Source organism: Schistocerca piceifrons, chromosome 3 (assembly GCF_021461385.2).
Source record: "Schistocerca piceifrons isolate TAMUIC-IGC-003096 chromosome 3, iqSchPice1.1, whole genome shotgun sequence".
Lineage (NCBI taxonomy): Eukaryota > Metazoa > Arthropoda > Insecta > Orthoptera > Acrididae > Schistocerca > Schistocerca piceifrons.
The window spans coordinates 499,555,420-499,567,421 of NC_060140.1; the positions used below are offsets into that span (position 1 = coordinate 499,555,420).

The window sequence follows — 12,002 nt, forward strand, 5'->3', positions numbered from 1 at the left end:
AAAACTTTCTTGGAAAGCAACACACTCATCTTTTAATGCAATACTTGTCATGTTTGCTTTATGTCAGCCATAATGAACACTAGGTGGCTAAGCACCCTCACCACGCCTAAACTAACATGAATATTAACACTAAATGTCCTACACACACTCCAAATCACATGCTATGTATTATCAGGACAAGCACCAATCAGCCTAACAACACAAGAAACTGTGTGTTTAACACTAATATTCTTTGTTTCTGATTATTTTTACATGCCACCACCTTCACACCTACAGCCCTCTGCCAAACATTAAAGCAGTTATATTCAGTGGATCCCACAGAGAATGGTCCCTGGGATGTGGACAAAAGTCCAAGATGTACATTTAATTTAACTGAAATATAGTGAAATTGCTTTATATTACTCTTTTAAAGCGCTAATTCTAACTGTAAAATAACCTAAAACACTGAATTCCAGAGTTTCTCTGAAGGTGCTCTTCAATGGAGTAAAACAGAGCCAGCCAAGTTTTCGGTCTGCGGGTTGTGCCCGGATGCAAGCGTCAAACCTCTCAGCCTTGCTTCTCATGTTCCCCACTGCCAAGTCACACTGTCTGAGCATAAGGAGGGGGAAGAGAGGAAAACTATGAATGTCCCACATTTAAATGGCAGTACAGTCGCATTACATACTACTTGGTTTTATATTTCATATTTCTCAACAACATACATCACACACAAATGAAATTTTCAATATTATTTAATTATTTTTGGTGCACTGAAGACATAATATAATTTTTGTCTGGTACAAACGATTGGCATAAGAACAGATGCAGCCAACTTCACAGGGTTTCACACTCAAGTTGTCACATAATCATGACTTATTTAGTTTCATATTCGAAAAAAAAAGTCTTTCGCACAAATATGTTGACTGAAAAATTGAAGCAATTTTGCAGTCTCATTATGGAGACTTAGAAACTCTACCTGAGAAAAGCAATGTAGATGTTCTGGACAGTATTAATATAAAAATATTTCTCATCAGAACTGGAATTTTCTTGCAGGACAATCAGTTACATTTGCACATGCACAGTGGCACTTTCAACTGAAACAGCAAATGGTCTTGAAAACAACTCAGAAACAGATGTAAGACTGACAGTGTCCTCAAAATCTTAATAAAACTATCTTTGTAATTCCTTCAAGGCCACAATGGATTCTTCAAACATTGTGTTTTCTTTAACGCCAGTGAGTTTATGGGTCTCTTCTCCAAAATGATTTTCTTTTTAAATGCATCCTCATCAAATCAGAAAGAAGTTACTATGGAATGTCTTACTGTGGGCAGTTTGCTGTCAAGTCCACTTAAAATTCAAAGTCTACACTCCATTCCAGATATTCTAATTTTTGTTCTTGCACTCCTTTGTCCATAAATTCAACAATAGCAACTTTTAAATAAATAAAAAAAATGCTCCAGGCAAGCCCCTTAACTTAACCAACATACACTATGTGATCAAAAGTATCTGAACACCTGGCTGAAAATGGCACCCTCCATTGGTAATGCTGGAATTCAGTATGGTGTTGGCCCACCCATAACCTTGATGACAGCTTCCACTCTATTAGGCATATGTTCAATCAGGTGCTGGAAGGTTTCTTGGGGAATGGCAGCCCATTCCTCACACAGTGTGGCACTGAGGAGAGGTATAGATGTTGGTTAGTGATGCCTGGCTCAAAGTCAGCTTTCCATAACATCCCAAAGGTGTTCAATGGGATGCAGGTCAGGACTCTGTTCAGGCCAGTCCATTATAGGGATGTTATTGTCATGTGGCCACTCCACCACAGGCTGTGCATTATGAACAGGTGCTCGATCATGTTGAAACATGCAGTCACCATCCCCAAATTGCTCTTCAACAGTGGGAAGCAAGAAGGTGTTTAAAACATCAATGTAGGCCTGTACTGTGATAGTGCTACACAAAACAACAAGGGGTGCAACCCCCTTCATGAAAAAAATGACCACACCATAACACCACCACCTCTGAATTTTACATTTTACTGTTGGAAACACACACGCTGGCAGATGATGTTCACAGGGCATTCAGCGTACCCACACCCTGCCATTGGATCAGCACATTGTGTACCATGATTCGTCACTCCACACAACATTTTTCCAATGTTTATGTTCCTTACACCAAGCGAGGCATTGTTTGGCATTTACCGGCATGATGTGTGGCTTATGAACAGCCGCTCAACCATGAAATCCAAGTCATGGTAGTTGCAGTCAATCCTGATGCAGTTTGGAATTCCTGTGTGACGGTCTGGATAAGTCTACCTATTACACATTATGACTCTCTTCAACTGTCAGCAGTCTCTGTCAGTCAGTAGATAAGGTCAGTCTGTACACTTTTGTCCTGTATGTGTCCTTCACATTTCCACTTGTTTTTGGGGGTGTCCAGATATTTTTGATCACATACTATACTTTGCAGTAATAGGTGAAGTATCCATACTTTTCATTCAATTTCATTGGCAAGTGTTGCAACTGCTTGTGGAACAATCCATGTGACTTCAGAAGCTTTACTATTTGTACCACCAATTTCTTCACATGCTCTGGGCCTGCAAACTTAGCACAAAGTGCTTTTTGATGGCCAGAACAATGAATCCCGTCTGTCAATCATTGTAGTTTTTTGCTGTTTCATTGTCAACCAAGTGTTTAAATTCTTTCTCCATTGTATTGTAATGTCATTTCACAGCAAATATGTAGCACCTTTCACTTATTCAAACTGAGAATTCTCATCCCTCTCTTCTGTCATTTCCATTCGTTTTAAAGAATTGCAAAGATAAATTGCTAGATTGCCTCCTTTTTTGCAAACAACCACAGTACCTGTGAATGTCTTTCACACTATGGACAAATAGCAAAGGTTACACAAGGCTGACAGTATGATTGTGCCATAAAAAAATGTCACACTACAATGCTAAATGAAATGTTGCACTGTTCCATTGACTTCTGAGAAGGACCAAGCAAAGCCAAGTCACAGGCTGGGCCTCAGCTTGCCCGCAGCCCACATATGCTGCGTATGTGAAGTTCAGCACACCATGGCCAACCCTGGAGTAGAAGGAAATGCCCTTCAGAAAATTCTTTAAATCAGTCTCAAACTCCACCATGTTACCTACATAAAATTTAATAGGTTGTTCAAGATGCTGTGCTTATCTTACCCCAACAGTGTAATTTTTTCCAGATAGTAAGGCACATACATACCAAGACTGGTTGAGATTTCCCCAGTTTCAGAGTTACATTTACATGCCAGAGTGTGAGTTAGAGATGTTTTACCCTAATAGTAACTGTCTCCTGGTACTAAGTCATTTGTGTACCAAGTTTGACTGAAATTTCTCCAGACTTCCAGAGCTAGGACACACACACACACACACACACAAAACACACACACACACACACACACACACACACACACACACACAATATTTGATCTGTATGGATTGAAACCACAAATTTTTTATAATTTTGTTTTCCAAAATTTAATATAGATATCTATCTTATCATCTCTTATAGTCATCTGTTGTCTTTTTTTTTTGCAAGATTTTCATCCACAATCCTGCTGCATATCCCAGTGGAGCAGCTGCGGAAGTTGTAATATCAGTTGGAATGCAAGTATTTGCTGGTATTTCAGCAATTCAGACATATGCTACAGATTCTGTGAGAGATATGCCAAGCAAAGTTCGCAGCTGTCAATTTGAAGATGAAGGATTTTCAAAGGTGATGAAAATGTACACCTACCACAATTGTTTCACAGAATGTCAAAAGAATAAGTCAGTTGCATTGTGTGGATGCCATTCATATCATTATCCAACTACAGGTAAGACATATTTAATATGTCCTTCAGATGCACATTGCTATCCTTTTTCACTTTAATTTAGTATTTTTATAAATGAATATGTGTTATGATTAAGTATGATTATGAAGGAAAGGTTGGATATTAATGAATGAATCTGTTTTTTTTTCCAAAATTTTTGACAATGCTGAAAGTATTTGATCATATGTCCTGTAGTGGACTGGTGGGGCCTCACATTGGACACCAAAATGTAGTGGGTCAGAATGCAATGACTGACACAGAGAACTGGAGCTGAAAGAGATGATGTTCTGATGGTAAGGATGGCAATGGGACTCCCACCTCAGAATTGTGGTTCAATGTGTTATTAAGGGCTATGAGATTCCTTTGGAGGAGAAGATGGCTGCAGAAAGATAGGCAGTGTGTGTGTAAGTAAACTCTTTATCACTACAACAAGCTACAGCAGTTACAGGTGTTGCCCTAATCTTTTAGTGTGGCCTGATATTGACCCATAGCACCTATGTTCCATGGGCAGTCATGCAGCCCATGATGGTGAAAAACAGTGTGGCTAAGATGCATAGTCGGCATACCTCAGCAGTGCTGTTTCAGATGCAGAGGCCTTATGTTGTTATTATGCTGCTGGTGGGGAAGCTATGTTCCACCCATCTAAAATTAGTGTTGGATGCTTGCAGGCACTCTGCCGCCCTTCAACTAGGAGGACATAGGTCTTACCCTCACCCCACCCAGCAGCAGCAGCAGCAGCCAGTAGGAAGAACATTGGGGGTCTTCTGGCAGTAGTCAGCACACAGTGGATGCCAATTCAAAATCCGGCTGTTTCGACATACCGGCCTGGACAGGTGGACAAGTCTTGTTATGGTTAAAGTCTTGTACATGGTTCACCAAACGCCATTGAAATGTTTCAAAATGTCAGTTATTGCCACAGTGCCTGGACCATTATGAAACTTGCCACACATTCATGTTATGCGTAGTGATTTGGCAAGTATGCTGTGTTGTCAGCTGTGTGCATTTGGGACAACAGCTGGAACACTGTGTCCTGAATTTCCCAGATATCATGGTGGTGCCGCACCACAACTCCCTTCCTTGGAGAAATTCAGTCCTCAAATTTAGCTTGGTGCTGCTACGATGAAGTATAGGTAGTACCACACTCGGACACTATTAGGAACATCAAGTCTCTATAGTTTGTATTTTCTAGTCACTGGCTGCTCCTGAAAACTATGCATGAATCCTGAGAATAGATGGTTCAAATGGCTCTGCACTATGATAACTGATATACACCACTACACTTTAACTCCAATGGTTACTTTTGTCTACACTATTTACGTTTCAGTTCACCTTTCATAGTCCACTCACTGCTTAATGAAACATATTCTGTGCTTCCCCACTGAGTCTCTAGGTGAAGGTAGCCCATAAAAAACTTCATTTGTCCATTCAGAACAGTGTTAAGCAAACTCATAAGGAGAAGAGATTTTGTGATTCCAAGAGACATCCTACTATGTTATGGAACAATATACCTTTTCTTTCTCAGGTGCTACCCTCCTTGACTCTCATACTTAGGTTAAAATGTATCACGTATCCTAAACTAGTTACACCACTTTGAAAAACAGTCAACTTGTTGCAGTATACAACATTAGTGCTTCCATATCTGCAACACGTATCACAGCAATGTGTATTCTTCAGAATCTCATATAGAAGCTGGATGTCATTTCCTTGAGCATAATGACCACAACTTAATCTTTCATTTGTTCAAGTCAATTGGTAATGAGGTTCAACCCCAAATCTGTCAAGGCCAGTCACATGAAAGAACACTTGCACAGGCTGCATTTTAGTCCTTTTGCTATTTCATGAATCATAAATCCAAAAAGTCTGTCCCAAAAACATTGTCCACTTTTTGGAATGTGACTTGGTTGTGAGTGAGTGAAATTGGAAACCTTCCTGGCAAGGGCACATTATGACATACATATGGCCAAAGATTTGTTCTGACTGCGTGCGATGTAAGTAGATTTCCTTAACAGGACGCAGATGTATTGACAGGTGTTTGCCTATAAACACCTCTGAGTATGTTTGGTGGGTTGCATCCTGACAAATCTACGCTTCTGTCACTTCCATAGATTGGGACATTTCTGCGTCAGAATTATTACCACACCTCCTGTGAGTGTCCCTCTTCCCCGCATTTGTGGCATGTCAGACACTGCATGGATGATGAAAGAAGCAACATTTAGAGCTGGGCAGCAGTGCTGCCTCTGACATGGCCCATCGCCCAGGTATGGTTGTTTGTGAGGTCATACAGGCAGTCGTTTCTCACTTCTAAGTCAGGACTAAAATGCATTATGATTTCCCTGATCAAAACATTTGGCATTTCAGTTCCAGTTTAATCCATGTAGGTCAATAGCTGAGTCTGAATACAATTGATTAGGGCCCTTTTCCATTGCCAAAATTCTGTTCTGTCTGTAATAATATGTTTCTTCGCTGAAAGACATTCTTGCAATACAGAAAATATTCTAGACAATTCAAGTTTTGTTGGGTTCATTAATGGTTACATTTTTGTATTTGATGATACACTTTCCTGAAAATAACATGGTCTTCTGTCTCTCCTTATTAAAAATATGACAAGCTGAAAGCGGTTAAGTGTCCTACTCCTCGCATTGTTCATTAAATACTGGAAAAGCTATAAACACAGGCAGCCCAGGACATGCACCTACTACATTTGCTCATGCTTGCAATGCCTGTAATATATACATCATTAGCTCTTGGCAACTGCACGTTTTTCGTTAGTAGTTGTAGGTACAAATATGTTATAAAGGTTCCATTTGGGTCCATCATGCATCCTAAGTCATCTCCAATTTGTAGCGGTTCCACCAGCTTTTATTTCTTCATATGTTGTCCTCAGTGTTGACGTACTAGCTGACATATAGGGTTGTAAGTTGTACGCTGACTACTGTAAATAATGTAGCCGACAGGTGCACAGTTGCATTTCACTGTCTTTTACTTTCACTTTTCACAACCCCCAAATACACATTTATATGGCCAGGGCACTATTGTTTAACTTTCCATAAGCCTCATTAATAGCTTGCAGGTGAACATCCACATACTGCTACAATAGTTCCCTGGTGAACATCTACAACCAGTAAAACCTAACCACAAAGTTCACAGTTGATGAAGAATAATCAAGTACATTTGGAGCAGACACCGTTACTGTTTTTACACATGGCCTAATTGCTTAACACATATTCCACAGTTAATTTGAAACATTTTTGTTGTTCTAACCAGCACAGGTTACTTGTCTGAAACTCAGCGGTGCACTAACTGTCTCATGAGCAAAATTCGGGCTCTTATGTATCATCGCAATAATAGATACTGAAACTATATATTGTTTAAAGTTACATTTATAGAAATTACAGTTAAAACTTAACTCATTAAATACATTGGAAAATTGGTTCTTTTTAACAATTTCTTCTACTACAAGGGTTAAGCTGAATTATTTGTTTAAATCACAAAATTAACAATTATAGTTACGTAAATAATACTTCTGACAAAACTGTTAATTACTTTGGAATTAATTAAGGGCTGACTTTACTAACATGTTTTTGAATATAGCCAAACAGATACTTTAAGATTACTAGTATTTAGTCTTCCAAACATTTATATTTAGTACAGAATTTATATTTGTTTATATGTCAACAATAGAATTTAAGTTATGAAACACTTACTGATTTCGCCCTATAACAAATGATACTAACAAGGAATAGTCAAAATAAATTAGAAAATCAGTTCCATACATAAAACTAAGCACAGAACTAGATCTGGTGTTATATTCTTTAAAACGAAGGGTCAATCTATCTCTTTTATGAAAAAGTGGTTTATACTCATGTATGTATGTTAATGATAATTAGTTCATAGAGAAAAAACGAATTTAAGGAGGCAGATGGCAAAACAAGAGGGGAATTAAAAATCTTCCACCTTGCTTCATCACAAATTTCATAAAAAAGGTAGTTACATGCAAAGTTAGTGGGTAATTGCCACAGTTTACTAACAACAAGAGACTTACACTGAATGCTCCTAAGAAACCACGCAAACTGTTTTAAGTCCATATTACAAAAGCCAGTCTACACCATGTTAGAGCTCTGGCTAGGAGAAAATAGAATCCACAACATAAAACCATAGCCAAACTAAAGACACACTTGATGCACACTCCACAGATCATATTACATTTGCTCAAGCAAGCTCTGAGCTGATTGTATTCTGCATTCTGCTTGCTAATGATAACAAGATCCAACCAAGTGGTGACACTATGATGGTCTGGAGTAATCTTATGCCAATGTAGGGGGGAGAGGATGACTCAAGCATTCATTGACTAGTTCCAGCTCATGAAGGTGATGGACGATGGTTGCCAGGGTAGCAAATTTGTAGAACCAGACGTTCTGTTGTCATGGGATCACAGAGGGCAGTGATAAATAAAACAATTTTATTGACCATAATTTGAAGGCATTGTCTTGCTGGGTTAGTGCCCAGCAATTCTGACTGGCCCTGGATGGTAACACTTGCTTAGCTCAGCATGCAGCAGCAGGAGTGGCCTGTGCACACAGTTACAAGGATGTACAGCCACACTGTGGTGCAGGAGCCAAGTCAGCTCATCAGTGGGTGCACAGAGCTGCACCAGGCTGGGCAGATAACAATGATGGCGTGGCAGCAAACTTTGAACTAAGACAGTCACACCATTTGGTGCAAATGCAGTACCAACAAGCAGTGGGCCCAGTGCAGAAAGTACTCAAGCACGGCTGAAAACCAAGGACTGGTGGTGTAGGATGCAGTACCAGCAGCCCACAGATGCAAACCTGTGTTAGCAGAGTGCTTAGACACAGGGTAGGGTAGGTGACAGCTCAGAAGCAAATCAGATGCAGATGATGCCTGGTGCTGGAAACTATGGAGCCCAAGTAGGCCTCTTAAGCTGTACAAAGGCATACAGCAGATGGCTCCCAGCTGGTAGGCACCATTTCAGCTCCGCTCAGCATCAGGACTAGGCGCAGGCCACAGACCCACATCTAGCAGAGCCAGTGCCTAGTAGAAGTAATGCAGAATGATACAGATCAGGCCAACAACAGGCGAGGCTGCAGATGATGAGAAACGCTGCATGGATGGAGTGTGTGTTATTTATGGCTGCTTGACCACCCTGTTATGGCAAGAACTCATTTTTGACAGTGTAGACCACAGAAGCAGTGCAGTGCCATGCTCACATGTGGCATAATCCAGGTCTCCACTGTTATAATTTGCATTAATATTCTCTGGTGAGTTGATAGTGTTCCAGCCCCAGCAGCATTTAGTGAGGCTAGATGCATGGCAAACAGACTTGCTTTTCTGCAAGGCTGGAGATGTTTGTTACGTAATATTGGCCTCTTTTTAGGTTCTGGTAGAGAAATATGCTGACAGCTTTCTGCTCATTTGGCCACAGGTGTCAGATGTCAATTTGAAAGGCAGTGGTGCAACACTTCTTCCCTCATTGGAAGATCTGGTCCACCAGATCATAGACTGGTATTATTTCTGAAAATAGCTAACAATATATATCTTATGTTTTTACAGTTGTGTACATTTTCATTCAGGTTTCTATTTGACTATTCCAGCCTGAATAACAGTGTTTAATAGCTGGTATAATAAATCAGTAATTGTTTGCTAATGGTGACCCACTTGGTTGGGTTATAGTGTACAGGAGGTTGGTTATTTTTTGCCATAGATAGTGAAAGGCCACACAGATGAGAGTCACAATCAAGATGGCACCTGAGATTTAAATGCTTTTGCCATGACTTTATGATTGTAATTATTGCAATATTGTAGCAGATGCTGAAGCATTCACTGAGCCCTGATATGCCCCTTCATACACTGCTATTAGCCTGTCTCAATAATTTAGAAGGTAGGCCAAGTATTAGGCAGGTAGTACATCTACTATAGTACTGGAAGTTGGAAAACTGGCCCTGAAATGTCACAAATCATACCATCTGCCAATGTGCCATTACCTTGCAGCTCTAACCATTCCATATCCTTAGGTTGTCCCTGCTCATAACAATTCATGATAAATACTACTATATTGAATACGGAACATTTTAAGTGTGGACCTACTCTCTGAAAATAGAGTCTCAGTGCCAGGATGTCCCAATGATATACTTCTGCTTCTGTCCATCCTAAGAATAAATATATGCCACATGCTTCTGTAGCAGTCTGAATGAAATGGGATGGGCATATGGTGACTTGCTCTCAATGGCAGTGATGAACATCATCTGCTGATATTAGGGCCTAGTTTTATCCCCTGACAAAATATGTAGTACCTCATTTGTTCTGACTTGCATGAATTTTCCCACTCTTCTCTCACATTGAGTATGGGTGAATTTATAGCACTTGTATCAGACATTGGTGCTTGCTATTGGAAACTGGGCTAGCACGTGTAGGTGTCAGTGTTGACTGTTACTGTTGTAAGGTGCTAGAAGAGTGATAGTTTTTTTTGTCCTGAGGAGTAATAAGCTCTGATGTGGCTGGTAGATCATCTTGTACCTTACAAAGGCCATCCAAAAACTATGTTGATGATAACATGGTAAGTGTTAGTTGCCCATGCACTGTGTGGTGTATGGCTTAGCACAATTCCACTATCTCAGCCCAGGTATCCCTTACACTGGTGACCAGTGTTTGCAGAAGTCTTGCTACAGCTAACTTGGCATCTGTAGGTCTAATTGGATCTGTGTAATACCTAAATCCCAATTGAACACTGTTGTGACTACATTTACATAGCTTGTTAGTTCTGTTGTTGTGGTATTCTGATATTGTTCAGAACTCCTTGCTCTAGCATTGTTAGTTGTGTTGTGTGTAATTTCATCAGATTTTTAGTTCCTTCTGTCTCCCTCTGTACATGCATAAGTGTGTTGTCAAGTTTCCATATATCATTGGTGTTTGTGGCCCCAAATTCTATTTTCTGTAATCTGCATCACATGTCTAATGATCTCTTCTGTTGCCTCAATTTGTGTGGCATCAAGTCCACAGCTTGTTGTAATTGGTCCCAGACACATTCATAGGAGAGTTGCAATAATCAATGTTCTACCTGTATCTCTCCTAATGCTTCTTCTCTAGTGCTTCTTCTTCCCAGCTTCAAGGTGTAGTTTCAAGAAAGCTTCTTTGAGCCTTTGTACCATATTTCCCAATTGTCATACATTATAAGTAAGTTTTAACATCCTCTGGTGGCTGGTTAGGATTATGTCTTCCTGCCTGGAGAAAAATGCTCGTCACTCCAGTGGTCACTGCTACAAGTCACTCAGCCCCTTGCAGCTGTAGAGGTGCATCACTGCCAGAATTATGATGCACCCCAAAGTCATACTCATTGATGATATTACCTGGAGGAAGGAAGCCATAATAATTCTGCCCTTCCTCAGTCCAAATCCTTTATCTGCAAATAACACCCTTGTCTTTATTCCCCACAAAATAAATATAAAAAAAACTCTACTCACATCATCTGATGTTCCTTTATAACACAATAACTCCTGAATTACCCAGTCAATACAGTAAGTTAATCTAAGAGAACTATAGACATGACATCCCCAAAAATATTCTTACTCTACCACACAATGACACTTAACCACTAACTTTTCATTGGTCAGTCCCCCCTCCTCACAACACAACACATACATTTTTATTCATAATTAATATCTAGGATATCACATTTTCCCTTACCAGTTGATCAAGAGCCCATACACTTTGGTTTCTGTGGTACATGACACATATTGCTACTTATTCCGTGATCTAAATGCATATGAAATTATGCATGCAGATTGCTTGGATGTGTCAGGTTTGTCCTTGTACTTCGTACCTCCTCCTTCTCATTTTTGGGAGGACTGCTGTTACCAGTGGCAATGAATTTGTTGCACCTCTGAAAGGATGAATAAGTCTGACATGCACATTGGTCACATGCATTGGCAACTACAGACTAGCATTCACTGGTGAGGTCATCTCAGCAACCCAAGACGGACCATTGTACTGGGTGACAAATTTTTTTGTTTAATATTTTGAGGTATATGGATCTTTCAGCATCATCCACTGACTCTCATGATATTCCTGTAGTTTAGCATTGCATTGTCCCACTCTTTCTTGACACTCAAGGGCTCTGGCAGTTATTTAGTTAGTTAGTTTCATGTTTCAAGGATCATTTC

The 12,002-nt window shown here is 39.9% G+C and overlaps 1 protein-coding gene across 1 annotated transcript in view; it reads left to right on the plus strand.

The window, feature by feature from the left end:
- The window catches only part of LOC124789997 (sodium channel protein Nach-like), a 116,734-nt gene that overhangs the window by 43,793 nt on the left and 60,939 nt on the right, over positions 1-12,002 (plus strand). The window contains exon 5 of the mRNA XM_047257540.1: positions 3,552-3,828. Within this exon, the coding sequence (XP_047113496.1) occupies positions 3,552-3,828 (277 nt within the window). The remainder of the gene's footprint in view (positions 1-3,551; positions 3,829-12,002) is intronic.